The sequence below is a fragment of the Acartia tonsa genome, chromosome 2, assembly GCF_053477335.1.
Source record: "Acartia tonsa isolate MP-2025a chromosome 2, ASM5347733v1, whole genome shotgun sequence".
NCBI lineage: Eukaryota > Metazoa > Arthropoda > Copepoda > Calanoida > Acartiidae > Acartia > Acartia tonsa.
Genome location: NC_137261.1, coordinates 49068300 through 49089726, shown reverse-complemented (window position 1 = coordinate 49089726; position 21427 = coordinate 49068300). Strand labels below are relative to the sequence as shown.

General features: G+C 36.2%; 2 protein-coding genes across 3 annotated transcripts in view; one reads left to right on the top strand and one right to left on the bottom strand.

Moving 5' to 3' along the window:
• The first annotated feature begins 4237 nt into the window (after nucleotides 1-4237).
• Nucleotides 4238-6613, top strand: LOC145312588 (uncharacterized). The gene is made up of 3 exons (XM_080151843.1): nucleotides 4238-4507; nucleotides 4812-6119; nucleotides 6588-6613. The coding sequence occupies exons 2-3, from the start codon at nucleotides 5090-5092 to the stop codon at nucleotides 6611-6613; spliced, it is 1056 nt and encodes a 351-aa protein (XP_080007969.1). The 5' UTR covers nucleotides 4238-4507; nucleotides 4812-5089.
• A 13014-nt stretch (nucleotides 6614-19627) lies between these two features.
• Nucleotides 19628-21427, bottom strand: part of LOC145312074 (uncharacterized) — a 55581-nt gene continuing 53781 nt past the window's right edge. For both annotated transcript variants that reach the window (XM_080151207.1, XM_080151208.1), the window contains exons 7-8: nucleotides 20882-21005; nucleotides 19628-19735 (exon numbers count right to left, since the gene is read on the bottom strand). In XM_080151207.1, coding sequence (XP_080007333.1) covers nucleotides 19653-19735; nucleotides 20882-21005 — 207 coding nt within the window. In that variant the 3' untranslated portion in view covers nucleotides 19628-19652. The remainder of the gene's footprint in view (nucleotides 19736-20881; nucleotides 21006-21427) is intronic.

Genomic DNA, 21427 nt, shown 5'->3' with positions numbered 1-21427 from the left:
GAATACTTTTTACATTAAGATTTTAAGTATCACCGGAGATCTGGACTTATATGCTGAGATTTTATGATGATCAAATTGCAAAAATCCGATAAAAAATCAACCCTTTGAGAAGCTAAAGTTTCAAGTAATTTTTAACTTTTTCTATTATACAGTATCATTTATTAACAACAGATAAATAAGAAAGGGAGGGAGGGGACATTGGATTATTTATTATACTAGTCCCCAAGGTTTTATAATAACGTAATCTTATTCGTTGGTTTAACAACTTTAGTTAATCTTATAGTTTTTTAATTGGTTGGTGCATTAGGTTGATCGTCCAAACGTTTTGACCACTAATTGTGATATACAGAAAAATAATAAAAAAATAATAAAATATAATAAAATATATAATTTTGTATATCATCAATGGTAATGTACTTCAATTTAATGGCGATTGTCTTATCCCTGTAGATCCCTGATTAAAAAGAGTGAAATATAATGATAAAAACTAGCATTTTGTAAATGTTGCATGTTGATGAATTAATGAAATCAGCAAAGTTTTAAACCTTAAAGATTTGAAAATAGAAGAAAATGTTTGATTGTTTTAATCAATTGATATCATTGAATATATGTCTCTGTTTCTGAGAACTCAGGTTTTAATGTTTTTCCCTACATTAACCATACACTACTAAAGATATTCTTTAAAACAGATTAACTTATTCAAATAAGATTTTAAACATTTTCATCATATCTCACTCTAAATTCGAAAGGATATGGAAGGGCAGAAAAATAGCTTAAAACCATACAAAGACATAGTTATAAAAATAAAAAAATAGCCCAAAACCATCTCAGGACATATACGAAACTTCCCTCTAAAGGAGAACCATATCGGTTCAGTGGTTAGCGATATTCTTCGCTACAGACAAAAAAGCTTAGTACTTTATATAATAGGACTAGCGGCTTCGCCCCTAGCCTCTAGGGTCATTGCCCCAAGAGGTTTGATCAACATAATTTTTAGTATTTTAGATTAAAAGAAAAAGTAAAAAAAAATTTTTTTGGGGGGGGTTATTTTTCCTTTTTTGAGGGGGTTGGGGGTGTCCCACCCCCCAAGAAAATAGCTTAAAACCATCACAGGGCCAGTAGGTATATTCCCTGAAGAGTAGAGCCAAATCGGTTCAGTGGTTACTGAGATCTTAAGCTTCAGACGGAGAGACAGACAGACAGACATCGTTCTACTTTGTATTATAGATAAACCTTTATAGTATGGTCTCGAAAACAATAATCGCTGGATTAGAGCAGTATTCAGTCATACTGAAAAATCATGTATAGCATAATATTACAAAAAAAATTTTTACGAATATTTGAATATATTCGGCCCCTCGGGGCTAACAAACCGTTTTTAATCTTTTAATATATGAGAAAAGCTGTCTATAAGTTGACCTAAGGGATGCGACAATAGACGGCAAAATTAGTGCACTACCAATTTTAATTTTTAAAAAGCCTCTAAAATTACCGGTAAAAATTTAGTCACTTCTAGTTTGTACAACCCAATTAGGATATAATAATAGTTATTTCTCTCATCGTATTATAAACAGCTTTCCGCGGATATAGAAAGTACAGTTATGAGATTAAAACTAGTTTTTTAGCCCCGAGGTGCTGAAGGCACCAGCTAAAAAAAATGGTTTTAATCTTATGATTGTACATTTTTATATTCATAGAAAGCTAGATATAATACGATGCTAGACATAGTTTTTTCCCTATGGATTAGAACCAGTTCCTATCCACCGGATTCGAATGAATACGAGAAAACTCCTTCGATTAACTCTTCAAGTTAATAAATGGAATAATGTGATTGATACATTTAGGGGACAAGCATAATTTAAAGTTATGTATCCCATCGCTCCCAACAAACCATACAAACAAATACTAAATCTATATTTACTTTCTACAATTTTACTTTTAACTTAAATAGTCTACTAAAATCGTCATCTTATAACTTTAAAATTCAGCTGGATGTCTAAACCTGTCCCTAAACAATACATCTTTTCGGAAATTACTTTTAAGCACACAAGCGGTTTTTTAGTTTGTAGGTTGTGTGCGGCTGAAGCGCGGCTGCCGAGCCATACAAAAATATATAGTAAACTTGGTATTAATGCTTAAATACCATTAAATGTAAACCAGAGCAATCATGAAAATTACAATGATTTTAAATTTTTTAAATTAGTTTGAATAGTTGATGGTCACAAATACAAAAACACGTCAATTTCGCAGTTTACCTTCAAAAATAGAGATAATTTAGAGACACACTCTCTAAATCATCCAACAGTAAAACAGTGGAGGAACAACCCGGTCATGCTATTGGTTAGAAAGTGTACTTACAGATAAATAGTCGCATTACATAGGATAAAGATTTGTAAGGTTTAATTATATCGTGTAAAAATTTTTTCGTTCTTGTAATGTAAAGCATATGATAAAACATTTATTAATAGTCAGTTATGAATAGTTAACTTAAATTTCTTAGGTTAGATTTAGGGAAATTATATCCTAAAAAAAATCGTCGCTGGTTTTATAAGAAAGAATCATGTATAAAAAAACATAAATAAAGGTAAAATTTGAGTTCATTTGGACCATCTAGATATGCTTTGTCTATTCATTCAAATTAGACCAGCTTTAAAAATTCTAAAAGAGAAAATGTAATTCCGTAATATAGGCAGTAAATAAGATAGATTTATCGTTTTTTTCATTAATTTGTGTAATCTTAAATCTTAATTATTCTTCTAGTTTTGATCTAATGAAAGCTTTCTTATTTACAGAGTTTCACAGTTTTGATTGTACCACTAGAACCATCATTTGGTCTGATTAAGTTAGGAAGTGAGAAGTTGCATGAATTTTATGGAAGAAAACCAATCCTATTTTAATCTTAATATTAAAATAATCTGCACCAATGAGTTGCAAGGAGTTTATGTGCCAAAATTTTGACACTTCCTTTATGAATTTCGACACCCCAATTAAACCCAAAACTAGTAGAGTGTATCCAACCTTACTTAGAGTAAAACAAGTGTCCTTTTATTGGTAAATAAATGTGCGAATCGCGCAAATTTTACAACCCCCTATAGCAGGGGCGTCCAAGCTTTTTTATTTGGGAGGGGGGGGGTAAATTTAAAATGGGGGGGAGTAAACACCACTTTAACCCCCCCCCCCTTGGACGTCCTTGCCCTATAGATAAGAACTCATCAAAGCTTTTTAAACATTTAAAAGTAATCAGTCCAGCTATTTACAAGATCTTAATGATTAATATCCCACAAACTCCTTTTTTTATAATCATCACTTTGTTGTTTTTCCTTTTCATTAGTCTTTTATGTAATCTGTTGGTGTTCCAACACACTTGCAAGAGAATATGTTCAGCTAACTTTGAATATTTACATGTTTTCTCGACAACATTACGCCTCAAAAATATCTGATTTTTTTGCAATTTCAAATGGAATTGATAGTGTTGCATGTTAAACATGTGTAATAAATAGAAAAAAAAACATGTAAATACCAAAGTTATGGCTCCACAACCCTGCATAATATTGCATGTTAAACATGTATGATAGATATAAAACAAACATGTAAATATTAAAACTATGGCTCCCCAACCCTGCATAATATTGTAAGTTAAACATGTGTAATAAATATAAAAGAAACATGTAAATACCAAAGTTATGGCTCAACAACCCTGCATAATATTGCATGTTAAACATGTATAATAAATATAAAAGAAACATTTAGATATCAAAGCTATGGTTCCACAACCCTGTAAAGTATTGCATGTTAAACATGTTTAATAAATAGAACAGAAACATGTATATACCAAAGCTATGGCTCCACAGCCCTGTATACTATGTAAATACCAACGCCATGGCTCCAAAACTCTGTATAGTATTGCATGTTAAACATGTGTAATAAATACTAAAGAAACATGTTAATACCAAAACTATTGCCCCACAACCCTGCAAAATATGTAAATATCAAAGCTATGGCTCCACAGCCCAGCATAATATTGCATGTTAAACATGTGTAATAAAATCTTAAAAAAAACATGTAAATACCAAAGCTATGGCTTCACAACCCTGCATAATATTGAATGTTAAACATGTATAATAAATAGAAAAGAAATATGTAAATACCAAAGTTATGGCTCTACAACCCTGTATAGTATTGCATGTTAAACATGTGTAATAAATATAAAAGGCATATAAATACCAAATGTCTTAACCTCTTTTCGAGGAAGCTTTGTGTTTATCAAGTTCGAAATTAAATTCCTTATCATTAAACCAAAAACAAAGCGCAAATGTCGTCTTTTAGGGCTTTCCTTTCATAATATGGCGCGGCATAGAGTGTTTGTTTATTTTGAAGCGCACGTTCTTACTTTTGAATGAGATATGAGAGTGTGAAGATTGCGGAGAACAAAATTGGGCCTATCATTGGTCTCATTGAGTGTGAACTACCCTAGTATATCAGGGATTTGAAACCATAAGAGCTTCAGGTAGAATTTGTTAATTTGATTAAGAAGTATGGTGTGTAGGACGATTATATGTAGATTTAAAAAAAAAAGGCTTTAGCCAGCTAAACATGAAACTTAATTATGATTAATATATGTTTTAGTAATTTTTATGTGCCTTATTGTTGCATTTAACAATGATTATTAAACCAAATAATTTTCCTTTAAAAGCCAAAGTTTCCAAAGATTCTTTAACCATAAGAAAAGAAAAAGATTTTTTTTAGTGCTCAAAGTTTTAAGATAACGAATAATATTTTATTCTGTTTATTAATTGATCTTGTAATTTCAGGTCTTTTGAAATAATTTCATCAATAAATCTATATTCAAACCTGCTGTTGAATCTTGATGGTTCCTGGTATTGGGGGTTTTGTATGTTCGCCAACTGATCTCGTGAACTTCCCGCTAATTCGGAAGTCCAAGCTCAACCAAAGTGTCATGGTTGAGACAATTTCAAAATATCTGATGAATAGGCGTTAGCATTCATCAAGAGATCAATAGCATCTAGTGAATTATTGATGCAATAAACTGTGACAATTTTTCTGTGAAATAAGTACCTAGTGAATCAATATGCCACTAACCAAAAAGCAGAAAATTGAGCGAGCAATCGCTATTGGCAGTGAAAGGCTAGAAGTTTTTGATGAACAGTTAAAATTGTTTTATGACAATCTAAAAGCCTGCCAAAGTTTTAGTTCATGTGAAAATGTGAATGTAAAATCAATTCATGACATTTTTAGTGAGGTCAAGGACCAATCTGACCTAATAAAAAGTCTAAAACCTGCCGTGGAGACTAGTGAGCTGCGCGAGTTCAAGCGTGATTTGGATGAAGCTAGTGAGCAGAAAACTGTTGCAGATAAAGTTTATGCGTCGTTGGAGCAGTGTACAAAAATTCTGTACTGGCTTGACAATGATTCAGATGACGCGAGGTCAAGCACTGTCGCCAGGAACCTTGACGTCATTGAGAAGGTGAAGATGGACATGGGAGTGCTTAAAATTTCCGTGGAGTTGCGCCAAGAAGTACGCGATATGTACCGAAGGCTTAGAGAGATGGAACGTCGTTCATCTAATCTGGATGAGAGTGGGACACCTGCCATGCTCTCCAGAAGTATGTCTGCTGTGGATATTCGGAGTTCCAACCCGCAGTATGGGCGCTGGGACAACAGTTTGTTGCCGTCGTTCGACGGTACTGACACGGATTACCCAAACTTTAAACAGGTCTTTAAGGATCTTTGCTCTGGTTATGGATTTGCTGACCAGAGGTTAAGTCTGATGTTGTGTATGGAGAAGGTGATAACCAACCCGGAACTACGCAAGCAAGTGTCAGCGATTAGAGATCACAATGAACAATGGGCGTTTCTTGACCAGATGTTTTTATCAAACACTCGCCGGTTCATGAGGATTTTAACTAAGTTGAACAAGATGAAACCTGTGGATAAACCTGTGGACGTGGTTAGCGCAATTGCTACCTTCAAGAGCATGATGCAGGAGGTAGAAGCCATCGTTGGTTCTGCAGCTAAGGATTACAACCACCTGACTCTCATTCATATTTTTAAAGACAAGTGCCCTGAGAATTTGAGAGACAAAATTATGATGGAGCTTGGTAGCATGAACCGACCAACATCCCGAAGATTGTTGAACTGCTGGAGAGGACCAGGGGTGCCATGTTGGCTGGTGATATGTCCTATGACAATGGCGCCGGCAAGAGAAATCGTGACAGAGCTGCCGCCGCGCAAGTATCTGGCCGCAACGACAATAAGAATGGAAAGGCTGGAAAGGACAAGGCTTCCAAGTGGAACAGTGCATGTCCTGTGGAGAGCTGCAAGGAGAAACACCCGATTTTCCGTTGCCTCACGTTTAAGAAGATGGACGTGGTTGACCGAAAGAAAGTTGTCCAGCAGAAGAAATTATGTGAACTTTGCCTATGTGACGGCCATACTGCTGACAAGTGTAATAAGTCTGATAAGCTTGGTGTTTGTGGTACTAATAATTGCGACAGATACCATTCCAGGTTACTCCATGAGGCTAGTGCTGGTGTGAATACAGTTTACAAGTCAAGTTCTGCACCCAGCCCCTGTACTTTCTTACTGCAGTTAGTTCCTGTTGTAGCACCTGGCGGCGGCACCTGCCACGCCACGGTAATGTTTGACTCCGGGGCAAATTTGTCACTTGTGTCTGAGAAGTTATCCAACAAGTTGAAGCTGAAATCTACTGGCAGATATACAACTATTTCTGTAGCTGATGGCAGTGAGTCTTCCTGCCGCAATGTTGTGTTTTATCTGAAGGATAGGGACGGCAATCTGAGGGAGTTTGAGGCAGCTGTCATGCCTACCCTCGGCGGGGCCAACGAGATGCGCTCGGTCCACCCCGAAACTGCCGCCGAGATATTTAAAATGCCGCCAGAAAGGTTTACATATATTAATGGAGGCTTAGATATCATCATTGGAAATACACATCCTGACGTGTTTCCTTCAACCTACCAGAAAGTGGGCCAGTCTATGTTGTGGCGAACCATTTTTGGTAGTGGTTTTATCTGTACGAGTGCTGATGGTGGAGCTGGAGATCAAAAGTCGGCTTATAAGGCTGTCAGTGTCAGTGGAGGCACTTTGCCAGACTTTCTGACGTCTGAATCGTTTGGCATACAGCCGCAGGCACTTTGTCCAGGATGTACTGCTTGTCAAGAGTGCAAGGCTATGGCCGACGGCACTACCTGGGACCAGCGTGAGAGGCAGAGGATAATTGAGGCAGGTTTAACCCTAGACTTGCAGTCCAACAAGTGGACAGGTCAATATGCTTATATTGAAGATCCTCACACTTTACCCTACAATGAAAGTTTAGCCCGCAAAATTGCTGAAAAGGATCGTGCCAGGATGGTCAAGGAAGGTACCTATGGAATGTATGTGGAGGTATTCAACGACGCCATAAGAAGAGGCGTTTTCCAAAAAGCCACGCCTGAAGAGTTGCAGTATGAAGGACCTAAGTCTTGTTCATCAATAGTGGTTGCTTTCAAGGAGGATTCAAGTTCCACACCCATGCGATTGTGTGCAAATAGTTCTCTGACGTTCAAGGGTACCAGTTTTAATAACATAATGCTGGGAGGCCCGCCGCCAATGCAGAAGATATTTTATCATTTGATGCTTTTCCGCGGTTACAAGGTTGGTATAACCGCGGATATCTCCAAGTTTTATAACTCCATCCTGGCCACAGAGTTCGACAGCCAGATGAAGAGAGTTTTATTTTCCCCGACGCCAGATGGTCCACTTGAAATTTACCTGACCAAAGTTGTAAATTTCGGCGAGTTAGCTGCGGGAAATTTGGCAGTTACAGCCCTGAAGTTGACGTCCCGCCTGTTCGGCGGAAAGAGTGAAGCAGAGGTCAAGGAGATGTATGGAGAGGGACAAATAAATGGTAGTGAAATTGTTGCCAAACCTGAATTATGGAAGGAGCCACAAATACCTACCTACCCTGATGAGGAATTCAAGTTACCTCAGATTCCAGTTGCAGTCAAGCTTGAGAAGCACAGCTTCATAGATGACGTTATTTCGGGAGCAGGATCGAAGCCAGAAGCCAAGGAGATGATGAAAGAGGCCGACAGGATTATCGGTAAAGGTAGTTTTTCCTTCAAACAAGTCATTTATTCTGGAGATGATTGCCAGCATACCAAGGTTCTCGGGCTGATATGGAAGCCAGCCACCGATGTGTTGTCCATCGCCACAAGAGTCAACCAAGATGGTAAAGTCAAGGGAAGGAAGGTGAAAGAGGATGCTGATTTGTACAACCTCCAGGACGCCTTGGACGAGAATCTGACAAAGAAGATGGTCCATAGGTTCGCCGCCCAAACCTTCGACCCGATCGGGCTTTGCAGCCCTATTCTGTTGAGAATTAAACTTGTCCTGCGGAAAACCTGTTTGCTGAATTTGGGCTGGCAAGATTTCATTCCAAAAAGTCTACGGGATGAACTTGTTCAGTCGCTGGAGGACAGAGCTGAGGTCGCTAAATTGGAGTTTGACCGTTGTGTGATTCCGGATGAACCAACTGGCCTTCCATCCTTGATGATGTTTTCGGATGGGTCATCAGAGGCTTATGCAAGTAATGCATATTTGAGGTGGCCAACTAGACAAGGATTTGAAACGTTTCTGCTAGCCACCAAGTCAAGAGTTGCGCCGGTCAAGTGTGAATCAATTCCACGCCTTGAGTTGATGGGGTGCCAGATGTCCACAAGGTTGGCAAAGTCCGTCAGAGATGCCCTGCCCTTTGATATTATCAGAGTGATGTATTTTACTGATTCATCGTGTGTTTTATCACAAATAGTTTCCAACAGTGCTATGTTGAACACATTTAATTCTCATCGTATTGGAGAAATTCAATCTGCGACCAACAAGGATGACTGGAGGTGGGTCCCGGGAACGCAAAACGTTGCAGATTTGGGCACCAGAAGCACCTGCAAAGTATCAGATTTGGGACCAGGTTCCAGGTACAGATTGGGCCCAGAATGGTTGCGCCAGGATGAAAGTGCGTGGCCGGTGAAAACTGCCGAAGAAGTCAAGCAGGTTTTACCCCCAGAGGAGTTGAATACCAAAATGGTTAAGTTATGTTCAATGAAAGTTGCCGGAGAAGCCGCTGAAGATGTCTTTAGGTTTAAGCACAGGAGATCATTTGGACAGGCCAAACGTATTATGGCAGCTGTCCTGCAAGTTGCGAACACCTGGTTGAAGAAGCTAAAGAGCAGACAAGAAGGTAAGACTACAGCCGCTGGTAGTCATGTAGCAGCCGCAGATTCTGTGTACAAGCCGTCTTTGTACAATTTTATGGCGGCGGCGGAACTTTTCATTGTGTCACGAAGCCAAGAAGATGAGTGGATAAATGACGCTAAAGGCAATTATGCGTCATTAAATCCATTAGTGCATGAAGTATCATTGACCTGGCCTGTCGTTGGTCCCGGTGGAAATTATGTGACCAGGGAGATGAGGATTCTTAAAATGGTTGGTCGAGGACAGCCAGTCATTGACGCCATTACTGGCGGCCGTAAAATGATATTTGAAGACGTGCCAGGTTTAATAATTTTGGAGCCTGGTAATTGGTTAGCTGCTGTTTTTATGAGAGAAGCGCATGTTGAGCTTCACTCTGGTGTCCGTGGAACTTTAGCTGAGAGCCGCCGTTGGTGCTGGATTGTGAAGGCAAGGAGGTTGGCCGTCATGGAAGTGAAGAAGTGTTGGCCCTGCAGTGTTGAGAGGGCTAAGGAATGTCGTGCTACCATGAAGGAGGTGTTACCTGACAAGTTGGTCCCGAGCAGGCCTTTTGAAGCTGTGCAAGTCGACCTGATGGGTCCGCTGGTTACGAGGAGAGCTGCCGCCAAAACGAGGAGTCAGACAGCAACGAAGAAGGTGTGGGTGTTCGTGGTGGTCTGCAGATTCTCAGGGGCGTTGTGGTTAGATGCCTTGGAAAAGTATGATACCAGCAGTATCCTGTTGTCCCTGCGCAAGTTGGAAGCTGTTCATTGTCTGCCGAAGATCATAGTAAGCGACATGGGCACACAATTATCCGGTGCTCGCAAGGTTTTAGAGCAGAAGTTGGGCAGCCAGGTAGAGTTTTCTTGGTCTCAGATCCCGGCCCGAGCCCACCATTATATTGGGCAGGCTGAGAAAATGGTGGGATTAACCAAGAGATTGCTGTCCAAGAAGTTGGTGAATAGTTCTGTTAATTTCAACGAGCTCCTGGTGCTGTTGGCGGAGGTCAGCAAAATTATGAATAGCAGACCACTGACGATTGAAGCTGCAAACGACGTGGAGAATTGGCGGCTGATTACCCCTGGCCAGCTGCTGGGAAATGTTGACCGCCAGCCGTTGTGCAATGTGGCGATGAAACCGGAGGACCAAATTTCCTCCAGGTTGAAGTTGTTGGAAGATTTATCTGCCCAGTTTTGGACTGCCTACCGCCAGGAGATCCTACCGAAGATATTACGGATGTCCAAGTGGAAGGATGAGATGGCAGAGCCACTAGCTGATGGAGATATAGTTCTGGTTACGAGTACCAATCCGCTGATGAGATGTTTGAGGATGGGCCGAGTGACGAGAATTGAGGATGGAAGAAAGACGGCAAGAGTCTTGTTCAGACTGACAGATAAATCTCCCCTAGAAGAACATGCTGTATCAATCAGGCAGTTGTTAAAAATTATGATTAATAATTGATTCTTATTTATGGAAATTGAGATTTTTTTAGTAAAAAAACACATTTTTCATATGCCTATTTTTATGCCTAAAATAAGAATCAAATGAAATGCGATTAAATATTCTTCTATTTCATATGCTCAAATTTAATTTTATTGAGTTTAATTTCTTTTCAAAAGTACAATTCATTTTAAAACTTACCTGAAAAGTTTAACAAAAAGGAATAAATGTGTCGAGGTTGCGTGATTCGATATTTATTCTATGAAAAAAATCAAGTATTTTTAGCAGATTTTTTTAAAATTATATATGAATTTCAATCAAGTAAAACATTTTTATTCAGATCAAGGAATGATTGAAAATTCATATTTAAAGTCTCATATTTTTTTACAAAGAAAATTGGTATTTTTTCATAAATTCAATGAAAATTCTAACGAAGATATTATTTTGCTATTCTTAAGTATTAAAAAAGTTTTATTGTTGATTAAGATATTACAGTTCTTATTCATTAGGTTTGAAAAACTTTCTGCCCAAGGATTTTGAAAAATTTTTTCTTACTACTCTTTTTGATGCTTAACAAATTTAGTTTTAAGTACCTATAAATCTTAATTTTCTTGTCTAAGATTTATTTCGTTTTATTTTTACCATTATTTGTTTACATTTACATTTCAACCTGATTTCGTAGGTACTTATTGATTTATTAATAATGATTTATTACCTATTGATTATGAAATGATTATTATTAGTATAGTTGTTATATTTACAACATCATGATTAATAGGATTATCCATTTTAGGATTGTGTATGTGATCTTGTGATTGTCATGTGCATGGAATGTTGTATGGTACAAACCAATCCCCATCCTTCTATCCTAAAATGTGAGGTATTATGAGTCCTAGTGAGGAGTATAATATTGTGTATGCATTTCACGGGGTTTCATTTAGTTAGGAGCAAAATTGTCACGTTTTCGGGATGTGGCCATTCTCATGTGATTATGGTGAGTTGAGTTTAGTGAGAAATGTTGCTAGTGCTCAGCGCGAAAAAAAAACCTTGAATCTCGTTAAGGAAGTTAATTTGACTTTCAAACGGGGGGTGTGTCTTAACCTCTTTTCGAGGAAGCTTTGTGTTTATCAAGTTCGAAATTAAATTCCTTATCATTAAACCAAAAACAAAGCGCAAATGTCGTCTTTTAGGGCTTTCCTTTCATAATGTGGCGCGGCATAGAGTGTTTGTTTATTTTGAAGCGCACGTTCTTACTTTTGAATGAGATATGAGAGTGTGAAGATTGCGGAGAACAAAATTGGGCCTATCATTGGTCTCATTGAGTGTGAACTACCCTAGTATATCAGGGATTTGAAACCATAAGAGCTTCAGGTAGAATTTGTTAATTTGATTAAGAAGTATGGTGTGTAGGACGATTATATGTAGATTTAAAAAAAAAAGGCTTTAGCCAGCTAAACATGAAACTTAATTATGATTAATATATGTTTTAGTAATTTTTATGTGCCTTATTGTTGCATTTAACAATGATTATTAAACCAAATAATTTTCCTTTAAAAGCCAAAGTTTCCAAAGATTCTTTAACCATAAGAAAAGAAAAAGATTTTTTTTAGTGCTCAAAGTTTTAAGATAACGAATAATATTTTATTCTGTTTATTAATTGATCTTGTAATTTCAGGTCTTTTGAAATAATTTCATCAATAAATCTATATTCAAACCTGCTGTTGAATCTTGATGGTTCCTGGTATTGGGGGTTTTGTATGTTCGCCAACTGATCTCGTGAACTTCCCGCTAATTCGGAAGTCCAAGCTCAACCAAAGTGTCATGGTTGAGACACCAAAACTATGGCTCCACAACCCTGCATAGTATTGCATGTTAATCATGTGTAATAAATATAAAAGAAACATTTAGATATCAAAGCTGTGGTTCCACAACCCTGTAAAGTATTGCATGTTAAACATGTGTAATAAATAGAAAATAAACATATAAATACCAAAGCTATGGCTCCACAGCCCTGTATACTATGTAAATACCAACTCCATGGCTCCAAAACCCTATATAGTATAGTATTGCATGTTAAACATGTGTAATAAATAGAAAAGAAACATGTAAATACCAAAACTATGGCCCCAAAACCCTGCAAGATATGTAAATGCAAAAGCTATGGCCCTACAACCCAGCATAGTATTGCATGTTAAACATGTGTAATAAATATAAAGAAACATGTAAATACCAAAGTTATGGCTCCACAACCCTGTATAGTATTGCATGTTAAGCATGTTTAATAAATAGAAAAGAAACATGTAAATACCAAAGCTATGGCTCCACAACCCTGTATATTATTGCATGTTAAACATGTGTAATAGAAAAGAAACATGTGAATACCAATTCTATGGTTCTACAACCCTAGATTATATAAATAAAAAAGCAACATGTAAATACCAAAACTATGGCTCCACAACACTGCATAGTATTGCATGTTAAACATGTTTAATAAATAGAAAAGCAACATGAAAATCCAAAAGCTAGGCTCCACAACCCTGTATAATATTGTATGTTAAACATTTGTAATAGATAGAAAAGAAACATGTAAATACCAAAGTGATGGCCCAACAATCCTGTATATTATTGCATGTTAAACATGTGTAATAGATAGAAAAGAAACATGCAAATACTAAAGCTATGGCTCCACAGCCCTGTATACTATGGAAATACCAACGCCATGGCTCCAAAACCCTGTATAGTATTGTATGTTAAACATGTGTAATAAATACTGAAGAAACATACCAAAATAGAAAAAGAAAATACCAAAACTATGGCCCCACAACCCTGCAAAATATGTAAATACCAAAGCTATGGCCCTACAACCCAGCATAGTATTGCATGTTAAACATGTGTAATAAATACAAAAGAAACATGTAAATACCAAAACTAATTTATACCTCAGCTTTGAACATTATATAGTTCGGCAGATCAATATAATTTCATTTTATTTATTCTTTGTAAACCTCATTTATGTATATTCCCCTTTTGGAAGGAATAGCTTTGATTTTAATCAGTTGTTCATAATTTATGGATCCTGATATATCCTATTATTTAAAGAAGTAAGGTTTTTGTCTGAAACTATTGCACTGACCTATGCACAGCTTCGCATAGATTTTAGTCTACTCTATTCTTTTATGCTTGGAATGGTTTTAGGCGTTTTTCTGCCTCCATATACCCATTTGATACAGAGCTCCTAGATCATAAGGGCACAGCCGCTGGTACATATAAGTATAAAAGGAAATAAGATCGCATTCACCCGAAAAAAAACTACCTAAGAGATATCCTTATAATAAAGTAACAGGATGGCTCTCAGTTTATTTGTTTGTCTGTACCGAAGGATCTCGCTAACTGGTGAACGGTTTCTCCATTAACATTGTAGCTTCTTTTAGGTCCCGGGAAGGTTTATATAACTATTTTGGGGGAGGGCACCATTACCCTCCTAAGAGAAATCACAAAAAAATCGATTTTTCTACATAGAGACTTCAACGCAACATAGAAATATTTTTCTTCTCAAATTAGCTATTTGAAATAAAAAAAGAACATTTAAAGTGCCACTAGAGGCCTCTAGGGGCGTAGCCGCTAGTTTTGTTTATTAGAGAAGTAATAGTTATTGTCTAGAGTTGAAGTAAACTGATTGTTTAAGAAGCTATACAAAAGTCCTGGTATGGTTTTAGGCTATTTTCCGCTTTCTTCTTATTCTTTCAAATCCTAAACTGTAAAAATCAAAAGGCAAAATGATTGTTTTAAGAAAGATAAACACTTTCCGGCTGCCCAACTGTCAAATAAAAATACATATACACAATAAAGCAAATATAAAAGCAAAATAAAACTAAATATAGAAAACAATTATTTGGTTTTTGTGCTTTTATTTTTCAAATTATAAGTTTCTGTGTTGAATCTGCAAAATATTCACCACAAATATTTTCAATTAAAAGTATATTTCAATTATAAAAGTAAAAGAGTAGAGGGGGCAAGAGCTATATGTAAATCTTTTTTTCAATTGGGTCTTTGAATATCAGCCAATAGAGTTGGAAATACAAACTCAGCCAAGTCACTACAACGTGTAAAAAGCAATTTGCTAGTATATGAAAAAGGTCCAACACTAGGGCCAGGTAGTTGTATGGATTATACATCTATACTTATGATGATTTTGTTAACATTTTGCATCGATATAAAGCCAACATTAAACTTTACCATTCATTTACATGTTAAGTACTTTTATATTCGTTACTGACACTATATTCATGTACAAAATCTTTTTTTTAAACACTGAAATAGTCCGCAATTCTTTAAATAACAAATTCTTCATGATTTATAATCCAGCTAAACATAGATTTTACTAGATATTAAATTTTGGACATACTATGCCAATTTCTGGAGCAAAGATGCTCTACACCTTTCATGTTTTTTTTATGTTTTATAGTACGAGTAAAGGTGAGAGGAATTTAGCATCTATACTCAATAAGGCCTTTTTTTGGTTTGAAGACCATAAACTGTTATATCTTTGTCAACTATTGGAATGAATATAGGATGTACATGGATAAATTGATAGGGGAAAATTTGTCGTCAATTTAGCTTGCTAATATGGATCTCATTAATTGGTCATCCAGTAGGAGGGATGGGGATGGGTTAAAGGGGTGAAATCTGGTTCAACATTAAAATAATAATATATCGACTTCTATTGGACATAGAATTCCTTGTTATGTTATCTAGAACACTTAAGAAGGAGAGAGTCGAATTTAATAACCCAATTTCTTTTTTTAGATTTAAAAAAAAGAAATTTAATTTTTGGGGGGGCGAAAATTTTTTTTTTGGGGGGGGAGGTGCACTCCTCATCATTTTTAATTTTAGTTCAAAAAATCTTTTTTTTTAATTTTTTTTGGGGGGTTGGGGGTGTCTCAACCCCCAATAAAATAGTTAAAAACTAAAAACCTTACCGGGACCTATGAGAAGCTACCCTGTTAAGGAGAACCTGATCGGTTCAGCGGTTAGCGAGATCCTTCGGTACAGACACACAGACACACAGATACACAGATACACAGACACACAGACATCCTGTTACTTTAGTATAAGGATACAAAGTAGAACAATGTCTATCTGTTTGTTTGTCTGTCTGTTTGTTTGTCTGTCTGTCTATTTGTTTGTCTGTCTGTCTATTTGTTTGTACCTAAGGATCTCGCTAACCGCTGAACCGATCGGGTTCTTCTTTATAGGGTAGCTTCTCATAGGTCCCTGGAAGGTTTATAACTATTTTCTTGGGGGGTGGGACACCCCCAACCCCCCCAAAAAACGAAAAATCCCCCCCCCCAAAAAAAAGAAAGAAAATTTGAATTTTTTTAACTAAAATTAAAAATGAGAAGGGGCCCCCCCCTCCCCAACAAAAAAAATTTGTTTCGCCCCCCCCCCCCCCCAAACTTTTTTTTACTTTTTCTTTTAAAATCTAAAATAAGAAATTGAATTATTAAATTCGACTCTCTCCTCCTCAAGTGCCCCTAGAGGCCTCTAGGGGGCGTAGCCGCTAGTGTTATATATTTTTTTTTCGCCATGATACATCAAACACAAGGATGACTAGATCCACAAAAGATCGCAATTACAGAAATTGTGTTAAATTAGCCTTAATTGAAGTTTAAAAGTGTCAAGACAATTATCATATGTCCTAATTTCCAGCCAAATTTTTTTATACCCGTGACTTTGGTGTAACACGTAGCGCATCCGCTCGTTGTCGGAAAGGTTCGAATCTTGGCCCGACACTTCTTCATAACTAAAAACGTTTGAAGTGGTTCCTACTACTGGTATGTCAGGTGTGCGTAATAATTAGTTATGGGAATGTCTTGGCCAAAAACAGGCGGAACCTATACAATGTACAGTATTAATGTTTGGATCAAAATTCCATTGTGTATCCCGTCCGCAAGGCTATCTGAGGCTAACGTCGTTAAGAATGACAAACACGCTACTAGTGCAAAAAAAGCTGTTTGTTGTTTTCAGAAAGAAACTAGCTAAATACAGTATGGGCCGGATATTACAAATTCATAAGCATAATACTTCTAATTTTATATTGTTAAGTAAAAATTAAAGCAAAAAATGTTGTTGATTTTTGCTGAGTAGGGATAAAGGATATTAAACATCAAGCATTTCTTAGTAGTGCAAATTGTGTAATATCTAACCCTTTTTTTCTAACCCTGTATATTAGCCCATATATTATGTTTTACTAAAATGAACATGATCCATATTTAAGGTGTAATTATAACCCTGTATAATAGCCAATATATGCTGTGTTACTTAAATGAACATGATCCATATTGATGTAGTAGTTCTAATCCTATAAAATAGCCAATCTATTCTGTGTCACTAAAATGAACATGATCCATAATTACGTAGTAGTTCTAATCCTGTATAACAGTCAGATCATACTGTGTCAACAAAATGAACCTGATTCTATTCATGTATGATTATCTTAAATACTATTTTAACTAAAATGAGATGATCCATATATACGAAGAATTGTTAACTGCAAAATAATCACCATTATGTGTTACTGAAATGGATATGATCCATAATTGCGGAGTAATTCAATCCCTGTATAATAATCAAGTCATGCAAAACACATTTCCCTCGCCAATTTTACTTTAAAATTTGCTAGCGATATAGGGATAAGATTGTAAGAAAGGAAAAATGTTATATTTTTAATTCAACGTACTATATAACGCTGCAATATCCTATTATATTAAGTAGTAAAGGTTTTTGGTCTGTACTGAAGAATCTCGCTAATCGTTTATGACTATATAGAGGGAGGGTACCACCAAGAGAAATTACCCAATGGTTATAATTTTAATTTTATTGTTTAATGTTTATTGTGTAATGGATGGACTATTAATTTTTTTTATTTTAAATGACAAATTACAGCTGAAAAATTGCACCGTTTTTATGACCTTATTTACTTATCGCTAAATTTGCGAAATTACGCAAACCCGCAAAAGTATAAACTTAAAATAAAAAGTATTATAACTGCTTTCTTACATGCAGGGGAATTCTGATTAATTTGGATTTTTGTGTTGCTTTTTAAAAAGTACTTGCGCCTTTAACCTTCCGGGTGTGTCATCCCTTTTTAAGTGACATTTTATTATTCATGGATGTTTATCCCAAGGCTCGGCAGCCGCGCGTCAGCTGCGTGTAAGCCTCATCGAAATCAGCATAGTATAACTTTAAAAATCAGCTGAATGTCTAAACCTGTTCCTATACATACAAGGCTTTTTATTAAGGCTTAATTCAGAACAGTTTTAAAAAAGCCTACACAGGATTTAAAAGCAGCTTCCCTGAAAATGACAACTCCATCACCCAAGTGGTTTCTATTAGTAAGTTCTGAAGCACAGACAGACAGACATACAATCCTCTTTGGAATAAAAAAAAAGCTGTAAATATCTTTTTAAAACCGAAGCTTTTCGTTTATTAAGGTCAATCTGTCCGTCTGTACGATTTAGAAAGCGAAGCACTGTAAAATTATTACTAGAATGTCCGTAAGCCATTTATAACAAGTCGATTTTAACCTTTTTGACAACATTTTGTATGTGATATAATTATCCTATTCATCTGATTTTTAGAATACTGATTCCTATTACAACAAGGTATAATATATGCGAAGCATCTCTATGATCAAGTTCTAAAAATTAAAGTATGACATTAAACAGTATCCTGTATTTAAGCATGAATGCGATATATGTACTTTTAAAGCTATAGTCGTAAATATTCACCACATTTCCATATAATGAGCTGGATTTCAATCAACCCCAAGTTTTATTGAATTTTTTTTGCAAAAATGAAGTGTTGCTATTTTTGCCTGCCAAACAATTAAGCCATTTTTTCAGCAGTAAAGCTTCTATACAAACTAAATTGTTAGTCTATTCGTCTGATAGTAACGAATCTACTCTATATTTCCAAATACCTGTCTGTTTGTCTATCTTCGCATCTATTAAGTCAAATCGTTATATTAGAGTTAAACTACTCTGTAACATGTATATTACCTTTCAGTACCTTCTGTAACTTTATAAAAGATATTAGCAGCTGCGCTCCTAGCATCTAGGAGCTATGTATTCGAAGAAGTAAGCAAAGAAGAAAATAGACTGAAACCTTACAGGTACCTCTAAAAAGCTCCAACAAAATGGCGAACTCAATCAGTTCAGAAGTTATCGAATCTTAAGCTCCATACAAGGAAACTGGTATGTATAATAGGATTGTGAGTGTCTTGTTACCTAGCTGCACTAACTATAGAGATAAATATACTTGTTTTTATTAGTGCATAACACTTACAAAAAGTTTAAAATGCAAAATGCTACACACATTTCCTCAATTTTTCACCTGCTCGCTATTTTTAAAACATTTTGTCATATTGTAATAAGTCATTAATGTGAAAAAGTCATAATATAAGATAATAAAATAGTCTTTTGGATGTTATCCTATTCAATGAAATTACGCGTCGATGTGACTGTGGCTTAACACGAAGCGCATCCGCTCGCCATCGGGATTGAGTTCGAATCTCGACTCAACATCGCGTTATAATTAAAAACTCTAAAAGTGAGTTCCTACTGCTACTATGTCATATGCGCGGATTAAATAGTTAGAGATGGGAAATGCCTTAAGCTAAAACAGGCACAAATAGTGACCATGCACAGTTAGGACTTCCAGACAATTTTAGTGCAATCAAAGAATTGTTGTCTGAAGGGTGTTACTCAACTAAATTCTCCGGTTGTTTGGACAGAAAAGGAGATATGGCTCCTTTAATTATCCTTGATTGTCGGACCTGATAAAAAAAATTGTAAAATTGTCATAAAATTGTCGTATGAGGTAGTTGACGAGGTACGCCACGCTATGATTATTCCTGAGGACTGTCTTAAAACAAAAAAGAGCATATTTTTATATAAATTTATTCTACTCTAAAATGTAAGCAAACAAATGCCTATAAGAAATGTGGCAGCCATAGCGAAGATTGTCCCAGCTCTGGACGGAAACCTGGATCCTGGTGACCACAGTACCTTTAGATACAGGTAAAAAAAGGACAATAATTTTCATAAATTAAAGGAAGAACATATGATCTTAAACGACAGACGGGTATAACCGGCGAATATGGAGTACGATCGGTTCAAGTGACGTCTTACTTTTATTTTGTGGGGGTTAAAATAAGAGACCCAGTTTAAATGTTTGTGGCGGGTAATCTATTGTATTTTTTTATTGATGTGGTAAAATGAGGGGTTTAAAGTTTGAGGGAGGTTACCCCCACCCACTTGGACGTCTATGCTCAGTACTGTGAATTAAAGGTGTTGGTTTACATTTTTCACCACTTTCCCTTTTTTAAAAGCGAAATTAAAATTAAAAATTAATTAGGGTCGGTCCGTACGTCGGTCCGTACGTCCGTCCGTCCGTACGTCCGTCTGTCCGTCCGAGATAGATAGCTTTTATTCGTTAATTTAGGCATGTTAGAATTGTCCTATCGATTTCAAACTTTGCATGATGATTCCTGTAGTAGTTGGGCACGATTTAGAAAGCGTAGCAACTCTATAATCATTACCAGAATGTCCGTACGTCCATTTTAAAAATGTTGATTTTTCTACTTTTTTAACAACAAATTTTCAAGTGTTCTAATTATCCGTTTGATCTGATTTTTGGTATATTGATTCCTGGGACAACAACGAACAATATTATAAGCGAAGCAACTCTATAATCAAGTCCAAAAATGTAAGTATGTCCATAAACATTATCCTGCTTCAAGCAGTTTTTTCAACAAATTTAATTACAATTTTGCTTCGACTCTAATACTTTTAAATTCTGATTATTCAGTTCAGATACCTTACAAGTGTTAATGTCCGTTTGTCCTACCGTTTCAGTGCTTCGCTTTTATGGATGTTGTCATCCTTGTTTTATATATATGATCAAGAAACGGACAAATTGATGTAGAGTATACGTTGATATTGTGACAGGGCAAAAATTGTATTTAATTTAGCTTTCTATCATGGAACACGTTAATTGGTCAGTTTCTTCATCCAGTTTAAGAGGATTGTATGGGGTAAAAAGGACAGAAGGAGGAAATCGTTATTTTAGCCCGCTGCAAGTTTCACTTTGAGAAAATGAATAATTAACAACTACAAGATCTAAAGGTACTGTGTGCCTGCTGAATTCTGGAAAGGAAGAACATTGATCTTTCCATCTGATATGAATTCATTGTTGCCAAGTGTGTTGATAGGTTTATCTGTCGCCTCATCAACTTCTCCCTCTAATTCCTCTTCTTCCTCCTAAATAAAAAGTTCGGATCAGGTGCAGTTCATGGTAAAATGTTCCTGGGATCAACTATCTCAAAAAGTTGGGAACTTTAAAGGCTGCTAGCCGCAAAATGGCTGAACGAACATATGTAATATGTTCGCAGCGCATGCGCGTGAAATAAAAGACTTATATTGTCTTGGCTATTCCAGATAGTTTTATAGCTGCTTTATATCGATGTCTGGCCATAACATGTAAATTCACCCGTTTGGCAGCTAGCAGCCTTCAAAGTTCATAGACATTTTGGAGATAATCGTGATTATTAACATTTTACCGTAAATCTACCGGATCCAATATGTGTTCGAACATCAGTAAGAAGTTATACTTTTTGCATAATATGTATAGTATTTTTATTCGACGGAACATAAAAACACCATACATATTTTGAATCAAGTAA